At 31.2% G+C, this 22767-nt stretch overlaps 2 protein-coding genes and 1 long non-coding RNA gene across 3 annotated transcripts; 1 reads left to right on the top strand and 2 right to left on the bottom strand.

Annotated features, from left to right (window-relative positions):
* Positions 1–358: 358 nt before the first annotated feature.
* LOC133323205 (nuclear distribution protein nudE homolog) lies at positions 359–8346 on the bottom strand. The gene is made up of 6 exons (XM_061532159.1): positions 8257–8346; positions 8009–8162; positions 6126–6399; positions 5803–6048; positions 4317–4426; positions 359–709 (listed from the first exon to the last, which is right to left on the bottom strand). The coding sequence occupies exons 1-6, from the start codon at positions 8337–8339 to the stop codon at positions 359–361; spliced, it is 1218 nt and encodes a 405-aa protein (XP_061388143.1). The 5' UTR covers positions 8340–8346.
* Positions 8347–8695: 349 nt separating this feature from the next.
* Positions 8696–9410, bottom strand: LOC133323215 (uncharacterized). Its single transcript, XR_009754068.1, has 2 exons — positions 9292–9410; positions 8696–8773 (listed from the first exon to the last, which is right to left on the bottom strand). It is a non-coding gene; the product is annotated as an uncharacterized LOC133323215 (long non-coding RNA).
* Positions 9411–13557: 4147 nt separating this feature from the next.
* Positions 13558–20184, top strand: LOC133323212 (type 1 phosphatidylinositol 4,5-bisphosphate 4-phosphatase). Its single transcript, XM_061532168.1, has 5 exons — positions 13558–13971; positions 18818–18993; positions 19076–19285; positions 19352–19516; positions 20000–20184. Exons 1-5 carry the CDS (start codon positions 13824–13826, stop codon positions 20114–20116), a joined length of 816 nt encoding a protein of 271 aa, XP_061388152.1. The 5' UTR covers positions 13558–13823; the 3' UTR covers positions 20117–20184.
* The last annotated feature ends 2583 nt before the right edge of the window (positions 20185–22767 follow it).

The following is a 22767-nucleotide window of genomic DNA, read 5'->3' as shown; positions in this document are numbered from 1 at the left end:
ACCTGACTGGATTCCAGTTCAAATTATCTAAAAGCATCATATTTTTGGGATATTAAAAAATAATTAGAAACAAATAAACAAAACAACGAACAAAAAAACGAATAATGTATACAAAAATAAATACATGTATTTATTAAAATAGAAATAATTAAGATATACATATTTAATTTTGTAAAATAAAGTAAAACTATACTTAAATTAAATACACATAAAAAAAAACTAAACACAAAAAACTATTAAATACTATCTAAGACTATATCCACGGTTTGTCATAGCATCAGTCCTTTCGAAAGAAATTTTGTAGGTAATCTCATCTATATATCTCTTTTTCATTATTCTTTTTTTTCTTTTCTCACAATTATCGTGGATCACTTTGTACCTCGTTTATCGAATGCGATGACGTTCTCATATTGGTGACAAAAAAATTATTATTGGCACTCATACGTTCGGCGAAACGTTTAAAAATATTTGTGCCGAAATTCAAACTTGTATTACTGCGACTGGCTGAACGTCTCAGTAAAACGTTATTGTTGTCCGTAGAATCCTCACTTGCATTTGGTAGGCTATTACAATTTAAAGTGTCTATCGATTTTTGGGATGTTCGGTTGTCCACCAGGCTAGTGGCATTTGTTACCAAATCACTTGGTATACGACGTTCACATATACAACGAAATCGTTCACACTGATGACACAAAAGTGCTTTATCCAACTGAAATATAGTTTATAACGGAATGACATACACACATATATAACACAAATATATATAGTTTTTTACTAAAATGTTCATAGGTTAATTAGTTAGACTTCGTAGTTTTGAGAATTTCCAATGGTTGAAATTGTGTTAGTGTATTCATAAAAAGAGTTTGTTTTGAGTACAATGCAATATGAATTAGAAAAATAAAAAACAAATAAAGAAAAAATTGTTCAATATATTTTTATATTATACAAATACAGGTCGGTGGTTTGCTTTAGGGATTTGTTTTATAGATTACATGGGGATTCCTAGTTACCATTTCTACTCTGCCAAATTTCTCGAGTAAAAAGTTTACAAAGAGAGCGCCATTTTTTTGTGTTCTCTTAAATTTGGTTCAATGAATTGCTGTTTTTGTAATTAAAGAAAAATCCTTCTTTTCGATTCGAATCTCCAAATTCCAACACAATTAGAAAGACTACATATCTAACTCTGGTATGAACTAGGATTATTGGCTTCCCTCGAAAATCAACAAAAATTGCCTATTTTCGACCAACAAATAGGGAAGTCTTCACCGATTGTATTTATCCTAGTTCATATGTATGTCCAGAATAACGTGTTAAAGTTTGGAACCGATTGGATCAAATGTTTTTGAGTTATCATGCACGGCAATCATAAAAACACTGTTTCAAGAAAAAGGTATTTAAAGTTGCTTAATGATGACGCAATAAATCGGCTATATCTTTAAGAGTTGTTGAGATTTTCACTTGCGATTTTATTGAGACATTCTTGTGAAGTTGTAGGTTCATATAAAATAAAGATTGGTCAGCTAAGTACTTCGCTTTGTTACAAGAGACATTTGGGTATGAAGAGTTTTTTGTATAGAAGCAATAGCTTCTGGGGAGAATATCCCAAGAAAAAACTAAGGAACTGATGAGGATCGGTGGCGTGATCCGAAACTATAGTCTTCCCTGCCTTACCCCTCGGCAAACAATGCCATACATTCCCCACTAATAAATAGTTGTTTTTTTATATAAAAACAACAAACTGGGATTCAGCCTGACTATTTTGCAAAAACAAAATAAAGATTAAATAATTTATTGAAACCGATAATGGGAGAAGTTCACCTTAAACAAATTTGATGGGGTTTCTTTAAAGATGACTACAAGAACTCAAATTTAACTACGTTTACAGTGTCAATGACATCATTATTTATAATTTCAGTTCAAATGATACACCAAATTTAAAGCAATGGACATGTCACTGTCGGATGTCAAAGTTATATCTGTTATAATTTGTGTATGAAATATTTATAATGAACTTCTTCAAACAGCAGGGATTATGATGTATTTGGATGTGCTGAATGACAATTGGATAAATGTAGCTGCAATAATGAATATATTGTAGAGAAAAAGTGAAAAAAATTTTAATGAAGGTTAAACAAACAAATAAGAACCGAATATGGATTATTTCAAAATGAAACATTTTTTAAATGAAATTGTTATTAAATAGAAAATCATTCGAGTGGTCGTCGCACAATTTGATGCTCATATTACTTTCATTGCTATACCACGGCAGATATAAATTGAGAGAGAATACGAGTGGTTTGTTTTGAGGAAAACGTAAAGGGCTGAGCAACACTGATATAAAGCGTGGAAAACACAGACATAGGAGAATGCTCTTTGTAAAGAAACTAGTTAGAAAGTATCAGTCGGTTTTGGCGACAGATTTACTATTATTTTGACTATTATTTATTATGACCAATCAGGGTATATACCCTTTGCTACAAAAATAATGAGCCTAGTCGAAATATTGGTTTTAGATCCCATTTTTTCTTTGGGCCAAATCTGTTTCAGAAAATTTGGAGTCGATTTACAAGGGTTCGTCCATATGTCTGTCTTGCCGTCTGGTGCGCACGACAACTCTCGTGTCCACTCCTTCTGGTATGTGCAGAATTAGGCACATCGTAACTTTTCCTTCAAACTAAAATTAGGTTCGAAGATGGGGAGAATCGGTCCACTCCTTCTGTCTGGTATCACCCCCACAAAATTGTATTGAAAATGTATTAATAATATGCGAACAGAGCATCCAATTCAAGCCAACCATTGGACAACCTAATATTTTAATCATGCCTGTATATTGAAGAGAGATGGGACCGATAAGTCCCCTCCTTCAAGTACCTTCCCCACAAAGGGTCAAAAGTTTGAAAATGTGAATTTAATAACAATGTTATGTATTCCTTTCAAAATTAATTAAAGTTGAAAAATGGGACCCATCGGTAAATTCCTAATTATATAATATCAGGCGATCGGACTATCCGATTTGAACTAAACTTTGCACAACTTAATCTGCTTCATTCTGGATATTCGCTAGGGAGAGATCTCGCTTGTGAACATTTTTTCGCTTTCACATTCTCACCTTATTCTGAATGAGTAGGGAGAAGCAAAAAATGCGATATGCTGATTCGAATTTTCGAAAATGGTGGATGGAAAAAGATTCGTGTTGCCATTGTAATTTAATTTTGTAATATTTTTCAATATTTTATTTAATGATTTTTTTTAATTGTTACTTTTTTGTTATTTAAACTTTGTAAAAAAATAAAAGTGAAATATGAAGAAACCGATTTAAAACTGTTTTGTAATTAAAAGAAAATATATTAAAGTTTGAAAATATGGCAACATAGAACGGCATGTGAAACAGCTGTTTATTGTTTGGATGCAATTTGGTGCAACAAATAAAATAACATTTTCTATTATGGCAAAAACCGCATTGAACGATGTCAAAGACACAACAAATAATAGGAAGAAATCTCCGATTGAATAAATTAGTTGGTAATGTATTATTTCACTACATAATTGTGTGCCTTTTTATTTAATTTCGATATTTATCCCCCAAATTCTTAAAGAGACCAATTATTTTATGATATGCTCCCCCTCCTTTATTTCGTCTTTCAAATCATGCACACCATAAATTTGAAAGAAAAAATATTTTTTTGTAATTATAGTTTTCATAATTTTTAATATTTTTCTGGAGAGACAGATCCTCACACAAAATGTATTTTTTCCGCCTCCAAATTGCATCAAACTCGGCTTAAATATTCCTTATTGCCTTTATACATTCCGTGGCAATATTTAGCATACAACCATTTATAATAAACAAAAATTGTCATAGAATAAGTATTGTGGAGACATTTTTCATAAAAATATTTAATACTTATATTTTAGTAGTCAAATTTAAATTTATTAGCGTAAAATTTCGCTAATTTTTCCCAAAAGAGGTTCTTTTTTTGCCTTCGCGCTTAATTCAGAGTAAGGGGAAAGTGAAAATGCGAAAAAATTGCGATGAATTTATGTCCAGAGTAAGGTTGGTGGGTAAGGTCTTTCATTTCTTTCATTGATTATTTAGATTTTTTCATTGTTTTCAAATTGGATAAAACACTTTGTAATCGATTTTTGGTTAGCACGAATAGTTCATATACAATCGGACATGCATAGACAAATTAAAAAATAAAATACAAAATATACTATATCAAATTTCAACACCACACACCAATTATACAAATAAGGAAATTAAAAACAACAACACAACTAAATAGATTGTCAGAAAACATAATCCATCTACTTACATTGATTTTTCTGAGCATATCGGCAACAATATTTAATGCAGTTGTACGTGAAGAAGCGGTCATTGCTGCATTGCCATTAAGTAAATTATCCGGATCGACAAATGGTTTTCCTAAACAAAAAAATATAACAGAAAACACACATAATTACCAATTAAGAAAATTTCAGGAGGTTATTTTTTTAAACAAAACACAAATACAAATGAAGCTAGAAGCTAGTGATGAGTTTCTATTATAGGATAAATAAATATATTAAACAGTAGGTAGGCATGGATAGAAAATATAGTTTTACAAAAATCAAATCAAAAGGGGGACACCACACACAACAACACATTACAATTTCAAATAGGATTACACTAAACTCGATTTATAGCCTTAACTTCTAGATGAAACTCTTTCATTTTTTATATTGATGATATGTATTTTTTTTAATTTATTTGATGATGATTATGGACGTGATGTATCTTTACAATTATTCTTACAATAGTTTATACAAGAAAATAAATAAAACAAAATATTTCATTAACTTAAAACGAAACATAAATAGCTTTTGGTTCACTAATAAAAAAATACAAATGTTTCTATAATGATTTCGAGTATAATTTCTAGGCAAATTAAAATGCGGAAATGATGCATAACATTACCAATTGCCAGCTTTTGAATTTCAATTATAAAAAGAATATATAATTATTTTTTATAGAAATGGAATCTTGTATAAAACATTTTAAATGTCTATTTTTGTATTTAAAGTGTTATGGTTTTACAAGTAAAAGATCGGTTAATTGCCGACAAGAAATATTCTGAACTAAACATTAGTTAATTGATGAGTGTATACAAAGAACAAAAACAAAGTGACTCAATTTTCAACACTAATCCATCAAAAATTGTGAGTATTGGAAATAATAAATTAATTTCAATAAAAAAATACAAAAAATATTAATTTAAGATTTTTACATTTTATGAGCACAAGAAACACTGACATTTAATGTCATATTCTTTTAATATTAGATTGCTTTTAAGTGTTTAGTTCAGAATATCTTATTACATATAAATATGACAAAAGTTGTATATAGTAAAATGAAAATACATATTTCAATTGCATAAAAAATACATACAAAAATAATAACAATATGATTACCATGAATATGAATGTACATACATGGAAAATGTGACAATATATAAATAAAAACGCATTTACAATGGATTATTAACAATTTTGTTCATGGAACCAAAGACGTAAATTTTTAAAGCTAAATGTTTGAATATTTTGTTTCTCTTTGGTTCACAGCTTTTTTTTAATGGCTACATAATGCAATTCTTATACTCTGTTTTAGTGGTGTTGTTGTGCAGGTCCCTAATGACTTTTGTTATAGCTAAATACAAGGCATAAAATGTAGCAATATGCACGAATTTAATTAATCACGATTTCGATATTTTTTGGTTAATTTTAGAACACCTTGCGTTTTCTTTAACGAACGACATATCTTACTTTTCAATGAACGCTGTTGTAGCTGATATTCATTTATGTTTGCTGTCTGTGGATTTGTTGTATTGTTGGTATTGTTTATTAAAACATTATTGGCTGATGTAGCTGATGTGGCCATTTCACTATGTGACATAATATCACCATTTATACCATTGGGTGTATTCAGTTCCGATGCCGGACTGAGGCCATTTTGTTGTGTGCCATTGGGTGTGGTATAACGGGTTTTCACATTAAGTTCTTGTTTAAGATCTAAACAAAAAGGCAGATATTAAGAATACCGTTATTTTTGTTGTATATGTGACGCTTTGATCTTTTTTTATACATACCTCTTGTTTCATCCATTAACCGCTGTAATTTTTCCTGTAAAACTTCTTTCTCATCAACTTCCATTTCGAGCAGGGCATTCTTTTCATAAGCTTTATCCAACATTCTTTCGAAGTCGACAATGCTTTCATTTAGAATGCGATGTGCCCTTTCTAGGTCGTCGTTTTTCTGTTCCAATTGGCGCAGGTAATCTTTCATTGAGTCTCGTTCTAGCTTTACATTTTCCAATTGTTTTTCAACATTGGCAAATTCTATATTATGTGATTCGAGTTTACGCTACAAGGGAATAGGATAACATTATTAATAATGCATATAAAAACTAAGAGGAAAATATTTTAAATACTTTATATGGAATATTATAAATTTTCAATTAAAATAATAAAATTCTATGTCGATAGAGATCAAAGTATTCAGGGCAGTGTTTAAAAAGGGACACTTTCATTTCTACTGGTGGTAGAATGTTTAGTATTGAAAATTGCATATTTGAAGCCATGTTTTTGTAGAACCCTGATGTAACCCAACCGGCTAAATACCAAAAATTGTAGTAATAAATACCGATAACATGGCAATGCAAATAAGGGGAGTTCTTCGATCCCACTGGAGTCTGTGTACTGTTGTTTTTATATTAGAAAGCAAAATTTCGAGGTTTGGTTCTGTTTTTTTTTTTTTTTTTTTTGAACATATCGATTTTCTTTTCCGTTCACGGATCGTTATGAAATGATACCACCTTGATTACAACGATAGCATATTTACGTAGCAAAGTTCCACGAAGTCTCTTGAATTTTCCAAGGCCATTTGAATTAATTACAGTCGGAAATTTTGTTAATTGAAACAAAAAATTTTGAACTAATATTTCGGGTGAGTTTTCAAATACTTTTCTTCGCTTAAAAGAAAAACCGGTTAATTGAAAATCTGTATAAGAGAAAGACTTTTTAGTTGCAAAAACGCAAATATATATGACACGAGCACCGTTTAAGACAAAAATATCATTTTTGTAAGCGCAACGAAATTCATTACAATTTTTATGTGCAACCCTAAAATTATGCTGCACATTTTCCAAAAAAGTTATTTTTTAAATTTCACGATATTGATTGAAAACTTCGTTTAAGCGCAACGAGTTTTGCTTATCCGAAGTTCGTTTAATTGAAAAGCCTGCTTAAGAGAAAAAATTCTGAAATTATGCTTTTTCGCTTAACCGATTTCGACTGTAACTCTATATGGATTTAAATTCAAAACGGCTGAAGTCCTAATAACAAAAATTTAATAATTTCTGTGGAACGGTCAATATATCCTTTGATATCGGCCTCCAAAAATTCCTATAGGACACTTATGTAGACAGAATCTCCTTTAAGTAGATTAGATTTTGTGTTGGCCTGACTTTGGACGTGTATTTAAAACTTTCTCCTATGGACAAATGCCAAAAACCATTACGCGACAACATCTCCTTTCAAATGTGCGACCTTCGGTCGGGATATTGACACTTTCTCCTATGAGCAGATACCAACACCGATTACGCGATAAAATCTAATTTTAAACAGAATGGGTTTTATGAAGCATCTGCTTACGGTGGGGATTTATGCCTTTTTGCTATCAGCACTTCGACCGCTTCAAATTTATAATCCCAAAAAATTATCCAATACCTTTAAACTAGGTTTAAGCCAAACTATTGTATTCGTATTGAGTAGCCTTGAGAACATACAAAGCATTAATGTAGTGTAGTGGTCTCCCATAAGACTACTGTATGAGCGTACTCAAAGTCATTCAATTTGTATATAAAAATTGATAAAAATATAACTCCATCAAACTATTCCTATACCTAATCATTGACTAAAATTTAATTTCAATAGCTTTTGAAAAAGAATAATGTCCAACATTGAGCACTTACTTTAAGTGATTCATTTTCTTTTTCCAATGAGGTTAACTTAAACCTGAGATCTTTTATTGTTGCTGTTTTCTGATCAATTGTAGCATCCATTTCGGCTTCCATTTCCCGAGATTGTTCTACGTATTCGTCATACTCTTGCTTAACATCTGTCCACCTGTTGAAAAAAAAAACAAAACACATAAAAACAAAATTCAAACAATAGGATTACAAAATGAATTAAAGTTTTCAAATAATCGCACAACACTTACTCTTTGTGGTAGAGTTTAGCTCTTTCCTTCCAGTAACGACATTCATCTTCAACACTATTGAATAGAGGGGGGGACTCCATCATTGTTGCACTGTTTATATGTTGCAGGTATTGCTCACGGTAAATATTTATGTGCCGCCTATTTTATGTAGGGTTGGTACATCAATCGGTGGTGGTGGGTTGTGTGGTCGTTCGATCGTTCGAAGGATACAGTAAACTCTTACAATCAAGAGTTCAGTGAGCAAAAGTTTCGTTTTAGTTATTGTTTTTTGTTTTGTATTATCCACGATAGTTTTTTTTTTTTGGTATGTCAGGGAATAGGTCGGATTTATCTTTATTAGTCAATTTTATTATTTCTTTCAAGATTCACAGAATTCACTGAAAAAATTGCTTAAAGATATCTGAAAGTTTATAGTGCCTTTTTGCTGGTTTGTTTGTCTTTTTTCCTTTCCCTGTATACTTTCTTTAATAGTTGTTACTAACGTAGTCGTCGTTCGTTTCGCTCTTGCGTCTTTTTTCTGTTGTCTGTGAAGAAAAAAAAAACAAAAGAAATCTTAAATTATCACTTCTATGTTGTTGTTGTAGCTCGCACTGTTGACTGAGCGAAGTTGTCATTTGTTGTCTGTCGCACTTTGTTTTTTGTGTGAAAAATCAATTCCCAGAGTTTTGTTGGTGGTAAGAAACTTGGAGAATCCCACACATCCACATTTCTCCTGGTTTTTCATTTCAGCCATACAGCTGCCCCTTTCCACTCATGCATGCGTTATGGTTATCTTTTTATCTTCTTGTGCTATTGTCCAATTTGTTTATTTGTTCACAATTGATTTTATTTTCATCTACTTCCTATTGTTTGTTCATAGACACAAAACTGTCAATAGAAAAAAAAACTTGTCTACGGACAGAAACCAACTTCTTCTTCTCCAAGGCAAAATGAAATCATCACTTTGTGGGAGTATTTTCCGGAATTCGTACGGCAGACCGTAAACCACTTATCGCATAATTTTTTCCGCACATAAGAATATGAAAAATGTCAAACTTACTTTTTCCAATAGCTTTTACGTTTCTCTTTATATTTTGTAAAAATCTGTTAAATAAAAAAAATAGAACGAAACTATTATTGTGTTTGGTATGGAGAAAACACAGTTGTATAATTGTGCATTAACTTAAAAAATGCCTACAGGGATGTAATAAGGCTTTTCAAATTGTCAAAGTCTAACTCCAATAAAAGCGTCAGACGGCTGGGGAATTTCCTTGAATTAAAGTACATTTACATATACAATTTTAAATCAACTCGTTTAAAGCCTTTTGCACACGAGACATCAATGTCGTATGTACTCTGAATTTTAACATATCTGAGTACTGTACACATCGTGTGCCTCAACCGAAAAATTGCATTTGTTAAAACGATATGACAACACATATGTAATTTTTTCGTTTAGGGACGGCTCTATTTTGATATGTATTTTCATATGTAAACCAAATAAATCAGCTGTTTTGACTGTTTGGTAAATGAAAAAATAATTCTGGTAGAAAATAACTTGAAGAAAAAAATGTAAATTTGTGAAAGGGAAAAATTAAACAAAAATACAAATACACGTGTGAACACTAAAGTAAAGAAATCGTGTGTACAGAAACACACCCTAACTGTTTACACACACATTAAATCGTAATATAAATGTCAATCAGCTCTATATATATATAATTATTATATTGCTCCAAAAATATTTGTTTACAATAATAGATTTAATTATTTTTATTTCCTTTCGTTTCTGCATTTGACAACTATTTAATATAAAAAAACAACATGTGAAACAGTTGTAAATTTTGGTCCATTGTGAAAGAAAGTCATGATTTCGTTCAATCTTGCCGCATGGTGATTTAAATTTGTACTATAAATCATGGTAAATATATCCTTATTATGAAATATTTACATCGTAGTGTGGTATAATCATGGCACTGTGCACGTGTGGCCTCTTCTGCCAAAAATAAAATAAATATACGCAACAAGTGTTTGTGTTTATTTCATTTTTTTAACACAAAACTAAAAACGCGAAAATATGAATGGAAGGTTATGATTTCTTCCAAAAATCCAGTAGGGAATACCATACCAGACGAACGTGTTAAAAACATCATTTCCATTTCAATTAAACTTGAATATATTTCAATTTATTTGACATTGACCATATACACATACATGGTATAATAATAAAAGGTAACAGCAAGTGTTGTTGTACGTAAAAACGATACAACAACCACATGGAAATTTGTTGTTGTAAGTTCTACTAATGTCAACTCATTTGACAGAAAAATGTAAACAAACAAACAAATTATCATCAAATTATTTTTATTTTGAAAATAGAATATTTTCGAATCCTCAAAATAAAAATTGAAAAACATGAATGAAAATCTATCAAATTTATATTTCTATCGCTTCCACATCTTTCCTTTAATTAAGCCATTGCCATATATATGTGTAACACATATGACAATGCTGGGAATAGCGAGTAATTCCTTTAAGAAAGATTTGCTTCCTCAAACTTTCCCAGCAGGCAGATTGAGTAAATTGAATACGGGAGCACATTAATAAAGAACAATTTCAAATTGTATGCGTTCCCAATTTTCCTGTTGGGTGATTTTTAAAAACATAATTTGTCAAATTCATATTGACACTAGTATTACGTTGGAATCAAATCAGCTGGGATTTGCTGTTACCTTTTATAATTGTACCAAAAATCAGTTTGTTAAAATTGGTCTGTTCCAGAACTTTTTTAATAGTAAATCTAGTAAGAGGGAAATATTTCAAAATTGCTCTCAGAGTACAAAATAATTTGAAAAGTTTGGAAACTCAAATCGAGTAAATATGCCAACATTAGATGGCAATACTTCAAAATCGACATAACAGCCAATCAGAAGTAGGTATTAATGTTTAACATTATTACTCGGCCAAAATTCTCGAGTAAAAAGTTTGCAAAGAGAACGCCATTTTGTTAAATTCGATTCAATGTTTCACCAGTTTTGTGGGTTGAGGAACGGTTTTCGAGTAAAATGTTGCAAAACATGTAAAAAGTAGATTCTTTTAGGTTCTGGAACGGAACTAATATAGAAAATATATTTCAAATCTTGGAAAGAACCATTGAATTGGTTACCAAAAAAGTGTGTGGTGACCAATTTGTGTTGTTCTTTTAAGTTCTGGAACGGAGCTAATGTGTTTTTCTGTTGTCTAGTCTGCTTTTCCACAGGCAAATTTTTATTTGGCAAATACTGAGTTTGTTGGCGAGAGGGGTGCGAGGAAGAAAAACAAAAATTTGCCTGTTCAGAATTTGCCGTACACGCAAATTCTGCTTGAAAACAATTTTGTTGACATTTCCTTTTGAACCTATTCGCTTTACTGACACACAGCCGGCTTTTGTTTACAAACCTGTTGCTTTAATTTGTGCAAGTGAAATTTAATTTTTAATTTTTGCAATTTATATAATTAAATATATAAAAAATAAAAAAAATATTAAAAAAAAATCTTTAAAATGCAAACACTTTTGACTTTTATTTTCTTTCTTTTGTATTTTGATTCGCAAAATTTGGCAAAGAAAAATTTGCTAATGGAAAAGCAAGCGAAAATTTCAAAAGAGAAAACAAAAAATTTGCCAAATAAAAATCTGCCTGTGGAAAAGCAGACCTAGATAACTACGTAAAAAATTTTATTTATAGATGAATTATTGGCCTGTTCCCGTACTGCAAGAATCTACTAGATTTTACTATTTTCTTCGATATCATAAAGGAACATTTGTTATCGTAGTAAAAAGAAGTAGATTCTTGCAGTACGGGAACAGACCATATGTATTATGGCATATCTTGAATAATTGTGCCAGGCATGGGATAATTAAATTTTCGTAATACACCGCAAGGTAGATATACAAGGTAGCCGCATCGGCGAATTTCTACAACAAACATCGGTTGTTGTATTTTGATATGTCAAAAATATTTTGCCAAAACAAACAGATTGACAAGATTTTTTTACACAAATTTTTGTAGAAAATGTTAATAAAAGTATTGCCAAAAAAGCTCTTCGAAATTCGGAGATTTTAATTCATAATTTTGTTTTTTAATTTTTTGGTTCAACATTACAACAACATTTTTGACATTTATTTGTCCAACAGCTGGGCCGATGCGGCTACCTTATTAAATATACCTTGATACACCGTGCGGCATTACATAAATACATGTTCGATGTGGTTTAAGCTACTTCAAACACAAATGTCAAAAAGTCTTGCGTACCCATACAAGAACTACCCAAAATAGTACTAATATTTGCAACCTAACAACAATGAAAAAATTGACATTCTATTTGATTCGGCCGATTTCTTCATTCGGAGAATCACCAATTTGTAGAATTCGCAGTGTTGAGTTTGTACAGGAAAAATTGCAATGATTTATTGAACGGGGAATCAAGTTATAAAATATTCGATTAAGGTATACAAAAGGCAGTAAATTGTGGTAATGATCGAATAGAGATAATGTGCTAACAATAAAATAACATGAACAAGTGAAATACAATCGGCAGATAATGGATGCAAATCATTGTTAAACAAAGCCAAAAGGCCGCAACGGCGTTAATTTCTTATTGCGAAAATATCGGTGTACGCCTTTGTTCAGCCGCCGCTATAGCCGTGAATTTTGTGATTTTTACAAAGTGAATATTCATGTACAATCTAGTTTTATGTTGGTGGAAATGTGTTCTTGCTTGAATGGAAACCTCGACTAGAAATCTGAAGAATAATAATTTTATGTATAATTTCTAATAATATTTGAGAATTAGGACATTGATTTCTTAGTAGACGGTCTTCTACGAGGGGCGTATATGGTTTTTGATAAGCAAAAATAATGAATGCATTTTTTTGCATTCATTAACCGCATTATTGTCAAGCCTCCACAATATGTTACTGCCGCCGTCGAATTACAAGAGCTTTGTTCTCTGGACACAATAGTCAATAGTTGGAGATAAATTGAAGAAAATAGAGAAAATGAAATTATTTTTATTGTAGAAATAATGCATATTAACTGAATTGAGTTTGGTGTGGGTATGTGACGAAATAAAGTCTGAAATTGTCGTGCCGTGGAAATATTCAAATCGAACACGAAAAATTGTGAAATAAAAACTGAAAGAGAAAATTCGATAAACCATCATAGAAAGACGAACAAAGGAACTATAATTTTAATTGTGAAGTGCAAGTGAAATATATGAGATGACACGATGATGGTGGACACCACTACCTCAGTTTAGCTGTTTTCTATTTTTTGTTCTCTTTTCCAGGCCTTCTTCTCCAATCAAACAAAAATACAACAATTAAAGTACATAATAAATAATAGATAAAACGCAAAAACAAATTCGAAACAACAAAGTGGAATAAACCCAAACTGTGACGTGTATACAACAACAAACAAGCCAAAGAAGAACAAAAAAGCCAAAAAAAAAAAGAAAGAAAAAAGGAAGAAAAACTACAAAATTACAAAAGAAATTTTGATTGGTTTTCTACGTTTTCCTTGCAAGCAAAGAACGAACAGTACAGTAAGATGGGTGATTCTTCTGAAAGACAAAGTCTATTGAAGAATGATGAAAACACTTCGATGTACACCTCTGCATCTGGTGCCGGTCCCCAAGCCCAGGCTGGTGGTGATGAGGGTGTAGCACCATCCCAGCAACAACCGCAGCAGACAGATGGTAAGTAGGTTCATTAACCGTATATTGTTGTTAGTTTTAGTATTATAGTTTATTACCTATTTTTCAGTTTTTTCTTCTCTCAGCCAATTCAATGTGGTTGAAACCACAAAAGTGCTGTGATAGTAACAGTTACATTCATTCATCTGTCACCAAAGGCACATTTTTTATTATTTATTCAATCTCATCAGGTTACACCCTCTGACTAGATAAAATTTCTGCTAGCGTTTACTTATTTATTTGTCGTTTTTTTTTTTAATACTGCATTGCATTCATTCGAATTCTTGCCATAATAGGGGATGTACAAAATATTCAAGCCACTACAATTAAATCTTACACAAATGACATTCTCTTTATATCTTCATTGTCCATTTTTTTTTTTTTTTTTTTTTTTTTTTTTGATAAAAATGGAGGATGAGGGTGGTTTATTCTTGTGAAAATAAACAACTAAGATAATGAGTGTTTTATCTTGCCTATGCAAGAACAAAATATACAACTTGTTTACACTAACCCAAAATTGGTACATCCACAGATAGCATAATTAAAATGTAATATCAACAACATACATTGCTTCATGCCACTTCTTATGTCATACAGAGTCAGATATGTCACAGTTATGATTCATAATTCATCTAAAATTACTTTAGGGATGGATGGGGAAAATTCCCAAATTTGTAACATTGATAATCCTGACTATAGCATTGTAAATATATCCGTCCAGAAATACATATTAACAAGAAAGGGGCTTTCAAATGTTCTATATAACTTGGAAATTTCTAAGAAATCCTATAATTTCTGTCAACATTTTGTTCGCATAATAGGTGTTGCACATTTCCATAGGCGAATGTCATAAATACTCACTAAATTCCGGAAATTATTTTGTCAACCTAGTTTTTTGAGAATTGAATTTCCTTGCAGATTTTTTTGTGTAGACTGATTATGAATTAATATTATAATGCATTTAAGAAGGGTAAAGTCCCACATTTAAAGAGATGGGTTCTTGAGCGTTGAGAAAACTTTTTCCCGAAACAGTTCGAAAGGTGTAGCCGTTTTTTGGTTCAAATTTTGTTAATAGTAATATTGTTTTAAAACTTAAATCGTGCACATAGATGGACATGGATGTTTCTTGAACGTACAAGGTAAGCCACTATATATCACGAGTCCTGAGATTTGACGATATAGATGTCGTTATCCGCAGTAGAGACGACTGGAACCGTAGTAATCCTCCTCTGGACGGTGTGGCTTTTTACACAAACGTATCCAAGATGGAAGAGGTACAGGCAATGGTGTGTACTGTAAAAGGATAGGCATTGATCTTACCTACAGGTTTGATAGTAACTGTAATGTTTTCCAAGCTGAAATCTTTGCTAGACGAGGATCTCAATGAGGCGATCTTTGACGAACGACCCAATGAACTTTGGCAGAACGAACCTAGGTGCAATGTGTCAGCTAAAAGAATAAACTCGATGTTGAATCTGAGCAAAGCTGAAATTAGATGAATGGCAGGAGTTATTACTTGTTAGGTTTTGGGTATGTGCAGTCACGATTCTGATTCATTGCTTCTGGTACCACTCCTGAAATACACAAAGGATCAAATTTAAAAAAGTCGTCATCTGAAATGAAACGGTTGGAATATTCGATTTAATTAATATTTTGCACATCGTTTTTTTATTAGCAAAGGTAACCGAAGGTGAGTACCGATATGATGCATCTTCGGACCAGTTTCAAATTTTATCCAAATTTTGTACGTAGTAATAATTAGGTCGGGGAAAAATAAATCCATTATTTTTTCGGCAGATGGCTGTACTGATAGATTTCTCATAAAGTATCGATCAAATAATAGATAGATTTATGCTCGTTGGAAGGGCAACTTTTGGCAGTAAAATAATTATGAGTTGCAGGGTGCTAAAAATGAAAGTGAAAAATGAGAAAATTCGGTACATTTTACAGTTTTTCTTTGACAAAGGCGAAAATTCAAGCCAGGCGGCTAATGTTTTAAATGGTGTTTATGATTCCGATACTTAACAGCCAATTATTTGCCACTTTGGTTTCGTACATTCGGTTCATCTTTAACATCGGTTTGATGTTAAAGATGCACCTCGCACAGGTAGACCGGTCGTCGAAAATGTCGATAAAATCGAAGAAATGATCGAAGGTGACCGGCATGTTAACAGTCGTAACATCGCCCAGAAGCTAAAAATCTACTATAATTATTTTAAACAATTTACAATTGACCAGAAACGGTTATAATTGGCCAACAGGAGAGGTGTCGTGTTCCACCAGGACAACGCTAGGCCATATACATCTACAGTGACTCGCCAGAAACTTCGGAAGCATGGTTGGGAAGTTTTAATGCATACGCCATACAATCCGGACTTGGCACCAATCGATTATCATATTTTTCTTGCATTGCAAAATTTCTTTAATGATAAAAAAATGGTATCTAGGGAGAATTGTGAAAATCGAACACTATAGTTTTTTTTTTTTTTTTTTTTTTTTTGCAAACAGAGAGCAGGACTTCTACGAGAGAGCCATTATGAAGTTACCATTAAAATGGCAACAAATCATACAACAAAACGGTGCATATTCGCATTCCGAAGCCTGTAGTCCATATAAAAATAATGGATTTCCTTTTCCCCAACATATTATTTTTACAAAGCATAGTCCAAAGCGCCAAGATAGATTCCAAAAACAAAAGTTGTTTGTTCTGTTTTAAAGCTGTGGCTAATATTACTGATATATATGGTAGTTCTTGTGATTAGAATGTTTTGTCTATTAATGCTGCAAGAGGCTGCCTCTGCAGGTATATGTCTCATTAATCCCACTTTTAATTTACGCGAAGATTCTTCTGAAATAATCTCATAATCTATATGTCTGGAACTTTTACTATTATGTGGCTAGTTTTTAATACAGGTTAGTGCATGTGTTTTTAAAAAGGTTTACTTTTCTTATCTGTGTTCTAGTTGAATGAAATATTTTTGATAGAATAACAAGCAAACGATATGTTTAAAATTGTTTACTATTTCATTGATAAGTTTACCCTACATATATACGTACAGGTATACATATGTACGTAAGCATACTAATTATTGATGCATTTTACCGTTCGAAAAATATTTGTTCGCCTACACAGACTTACTTATAACTAATAAATACAATAACAAAAATTACAACAAATATTGTTTACTGACGATAAAAAGCCAAAATATAAGAAAGACAATGTTTGCACTTATTCACATATGACTCATTCATCATGTTATCACATTTCGTAGCTATAACCAGTTATGGGCTATATATGAAAATACACAGGCTCGTTCTTATAGGTTGAGTGAGTACTCTTGTTTCCACACTGTGCGCCATATCAGTCAGCAACAAATAATCAACTCTTTTCTTTTTTGTTTACATAAATAAACCATTGTTGGTTCTTTATTGTCTGGTTTTCAAGATTACAAGAAATGAATAAATCGGAAAATGTTTTTTGATTCCCATTAATATATTTTTGAATAAAGTTAAAATGTACTTGTTATTACCATCCTGTTTGAAACAGAAGAACACCAAATGTGTAATTTTTAAATAGACACATTTTAACGACATATTTGCAATTATTATTTATTACCTAATGGTATTGTATTCATTTTTAGAATATCCATCTAAAATTGTTAAATCTTTTTTTATCAATATAATCTCAGCTCTATTAGGAGAATTATGGAAATGTTTAGAAGGATTTTGCATGAAAAAAAACACGGATTGCATATTGCACTGGAATGTTGTATATTCCATACTTGTATTATCGCATGTTGTAATAATGCCAATATTATTGATATGTCGGCTATGCTTTGGTTATTATTGACTACAATTATTTTACTCATATGCATAACTATATCAACTACTTAATCGATTGAAGTATTTCAAGTAAAATTGATTGAATATAATGTGGCTGTTTGTTTTGTATACGAATGTGTGAATGAATTAAATACATTTATTGTTGCAGTTTCAGTCTAAGCACAAATATGCAGCACATATCGTTAGCTAAAATGCAAAAAGGCGTAACTAACAAAAGCATAATTGTGTAGGAGAAGCAAAAAACTGTTTTGAATGAAAACTATAAACATTTCATGTGAAATGAAAAAGTTTGCCAGGCAGTGTGATATTGCATATGACGAATAATAGACTATAATTTTTTAACAAATTTAGTTATTTAGTTTAATGGCAGTCATAACAATTAAGTAAAAATTTGAATTTTTTGTTAGTTACGCCTTTTTGCATTTATCAAATAAACCCACTCCTTGTTTGACCGCAGACGTGTAAAACTTTGTCAACACATGTAGTTTATTGACATTCACAATATTCATTCAAAAAGTTAATTTTCAATTTTTTGTTAGTTACGCCTTTTTGCATTTTAGCTGACGATATAGGTTTGATAAATTACACTGTGCGACAAATTTCAATTTTTTGATAATTACCGGGAAATTCCAACAGATTTTGAAAGAGGGGCTAAAAAAATAAGACATAATTTTAGTTATATAATGTAGGTATGATCTTATGAGCGTACATTTCAAATACGCATAATTACTAGATATATAAGGACGAAATGTTCCCCAAAAAATAATCATTCGATTTGACTGAAAACGTTTCAGATATAATGCTTGTCCTTCATGAATTGAATTCGTCACGTCATAACTTAGAAACTTGACCTATGGCGAATTTCGCTTCTCAATTTGCTCGCCAAAGTATTTTTCCACCATATATAGCTCTCTATTATTTTAAATCCTTTTTTGTTTTCAATAAATTTTCAATAGCATGATTATATTAAAGTAATTTTTAACTATCTATTTCATTTTTAATCTAGGAGTTCAACAATCGAATGTGCCTTTCATTGGTCCCGATGAAGTGCCACCACCATACCAACAGGGCACCGCTGGTGGTGTACCCATGGTCACCTGTCGTGTTTGCCAAAATATGATTGATATAACATCAAAACGTGATCAGCATGTCGTTAAGTGTCTTCAGTGTAACGAAGCTACAGTATGTATATATATATTTGTGATATATTTTCAATTTATGCAATAATCTTAATAACAAATAATTATCTCTTATTTTTTTGCAGCCTATACGTAATGCTCCACCTGGTAAAAAATATGTACGTTGCCCATGCAATTGTTTGCTTATTTGCAAAAGTTCTTCTCAACGTATTGCTTGTCCACGTCCCAATTGTAAGCGTATTATTAATTTAGCACCCAGTCCAGTAACACCACCTGTACCCACAATGCCGGGTATGTGTCGTGTAAATTGTGGTCATTGCTCGGATACATTTTTGGTAAGTCCGTTGACGGAATAAAATGTAAAAATGTGTAATTGGTGAACGTTTTTTTTTTCTTTCTAGTTTAATACATTTCACAATTCGCTGGCCCGTTGTCCACACTGCAGAAAAGTGTCATCGGTGGGTTCACGTTTCGCCTTTAGTCGTGGTATTCTCTTCATAATTATAGGTTTAATTGTTTTGATTACTGCTATTGGTATAACCGTTGGTACTCACAGATATGCCCAAGTAAGTACAAAAAAACAAAACAATGATGACAGAGATTGGTAAAGCGTTGATAAAATGTGTAATCCATTACAGTAAATATAGTTATTATATATACCACAATTATAAACATTTTGAGAAATATGAATGTGAATTCAAATACCTTTTTTTGGAAGAGGAAATTCTCATTTCCCAATTTCCAAAAATTTTATAACAATTTTTAATATAGTATATATTATATCGCATGATTTTTTCATACTCCTTACAAAGTTGGCACTCTCTCCCAATTAAATTTAAATAAATCCAATTTGCTACAGAACTTAGACTATATGTTATTATCCAGCAATGCGCTTTACCAATTTATGTCTCGGAAATTACTTTTTTTTAGCAATGTTTCTAGTTTCTTAAGTAGGAAATTTGGTTTAGTTTTTAATTTATTATTTACATTGTCTACTGTACTGTTTAACAAAATATAATATTTCATTTTTCATTATTCTATCTCCACAGGATCATGCGGGTATTTATGTGGCATATATTGGCTTATTTTTAATTGGCGCATTTTTATGCGGCCGCTCGCTTTATTACTTCCGCTTGAAAGTAAGCCATGTCGATGGACCCATGTAAGAACGTATTTAACCAGCTTTTTATAGCAGCATTCCTTTTGATATTATATTGAAAAAAAGCAAAACAAATCAACCAAAACATACAATTTACAAAATACATGTTTTTCTACACTTAAACTATACGAAGAAAAAAATTCAAAAACAACACCAAGAACAAAGAAAAATGTGTAATAGCAAAAAAACAAAAAAAGAATAAACAAATTGTTATGTAAAACAAAACAAAAAATACAAGAAGACACTACAAAGATCCACATAAACATCATACACCCATATTCTTATATACATACAGAAAAATATGATTTAAAAATGAAGAAAAAAAACAACAACAAAAAGTATTTAATATACTCTGTTACAAAAAACAAAAAAAAAATAGAAAAAGCTGTAGCATTGTTCATTTCAACATCCCAATGATGCTGGTGATAGTAGCATTACCAATAAAAATCTAATGGTGTGACAGTGAAAAACTAGCATCCTCGATATAAACAATAGATTAAATGATGCCATAGGTGTGTATTATGTGCGTTGCGTTATTTTGCAAATATAATTATGTATACACAGAACAGAATATCTATAGAAAGAAACTTCATCCCCCTCTTGATCAAATTCAGCCACCCTCTAGACATAAACACACATATTATTATCCTATTTTAGAGTATTCCAATTCAATAAGTTGCAATCCGCAATGGAACAATGTCAGTTATTCACTTTTTATAAAAAAAAAAAAAAAAAAAAATGATAAAAAAATTTCATAACATTAGGCGTTTCTCTTCAAAATCAAAGTTCCACAAATTGTTTCAGACTTATAAATCTTGTCGCACATTATCATTATTTAAACATCTTCCTCCTCAATTATTTTTTTTTTGCCTTCTATATGTATGTGTTATTTTTCCACCCAAATTTTCAAGAAAACAATTGGCGTCCAAATCCTCGTGTAATAGATCAAATGTTTTTTGTTCGTTAAATTTAAAATCAAAATTTATACCAAAATATTAATAATAATACAATCTCTCCTGTTCTCTCGTAAAGTTTTATTTTAGCATTTTATATATACATATACACCTGAAAAAATACATTTATCAATATATTTATAAATACATTATTATATATTTGTATTTTCTTTTTATATGCATATAAATATGTTATAAATATGTTCGCCGTTCAGTTGAAGGAAACAACATTAAACATGTAATTTATCTCAATTTACGATTTTATTTTTCTTTTCTTTCTTTTTTGCTACATAAACAAAACAAACAGAAAAGTAATTTCGATAAAAACAAAATTTAATATTAAACGAAAAAATTATAAATATATTTAAATTGATTCTTATAATTACGATACCATTTATTGTAAATAAAACGTAAAATAAATAAGTTAAAAAGCCCTTAAATGTTTGATGTATGTGTTTTATTTTTTGTCCTTCGAAATACAACGAGGTGGAGGGAGGTTTTTTTCTTATTAAGTCTGTGTCCATTTGCCCATGCTCGTTCTTTGGTCAGTTCCCTTTCTCTCTTATTTTTATACCCTCCACCACAGTATGGAGGATATATTAATTTAGTTTTTCCGTTTGTAATTCACCGTAATAATCATTTCCTACATTATAAAGTATATATATTCTTGATCAGTGTAAAATTCTATGACGATCTAAGCATGTCCGTCAGTCTGTTGTAATCAATGTAGCCTCTAAACGAAACGAGAGATCAAAATTTTGCATAGTCTGCAGGCAGGTCAAGCTCAAATATAGAATATATCGTTTAGACATAGTTCCTATATAACGGTACTCACAATTTCGGTATTTTGAGGTTCATGAGCGCGTTTATCAACCGAATTCGCATTGAGTTCTCCACTAAAAGTATTGGTCCACTTTTTCTGGTACCACTCAATTTCAATTTGCTGTAATTTAGCACTTTAAGCTCTTATTGGGTAGCAAATCTCTCTATTAAAAAATAAATATTGGTCCACTTTTTCTGGTAGCCCCCAAATAACGGTATCCCTTAATTTTAAGTATTTTTTTGGGGGTTGGGGTTCTGTTCGTATTTTTCGACCAAATTTGCTGTAATTTAGCACATTGAGTTCTTATTGGGTTGCAAATGTCTCTGCTAAAAATTATAAATGTAGGTCCATTTTTTCGTATAGCCCCCATAAAAGGGTACCACCCATTTTGGGTATTTTAGGGTTCTTAAGCGCGTTTTTCAACCGAATTCGCTGTAATTTTGTAGTCATATGTGGTAACAAATCTCCCTCAAAATTGTTAATATTCGCGTATTCTACCATAATATGGTGGAGGATAGTCATTACTCGAAATTGTCAGTTTTTACCATAAGACCATTTAGACATCTGTTGTAATTATTCCGCCTTCAAAAGGATATCGCGATAAAAAAAAACGAACCAGATAATAATGAAATATATTGGCCAGAATTTAGGCATCTCCCCATATAAGGTTCGAAATTGAGGATTTTATAAATATGTTCCACTCTATCTACCATGCCTTATCCATATCGGTTTCATTAAAATTTGCTGAAATTTGTATTTGGTGTACAAAATGGTTTACGTAAATCGGTTTGTAGAATTGTCGGTGTAGGTCCACATTTTGTTCCCAACACATTTTGCTGTTTGTTGTTTGTTTTTGTTGGTATGTTCCCTATATTTTCATTT

This window comes from Musca vetustissima, unplaced genomic scaffold, assembly GCF_032173495.1.
Source record: "Musca vetustissima isolate MV318-11 ecotype Yass unplaced genomic scaffold, APGP_CSIRO_Mvet_v1 utg14119, whole genome shotgun sequence".
Lineage (NCBI taxonomy): Eukaryota > Metazoa > Arthropoda > Insecta > Diptera > Muscidae > Musca > Musca vetustissima.
Note: the sequence above shows the minus strand (reverse complement) of the source record. Positions and strands in the feature narration are given on the sequence as shown.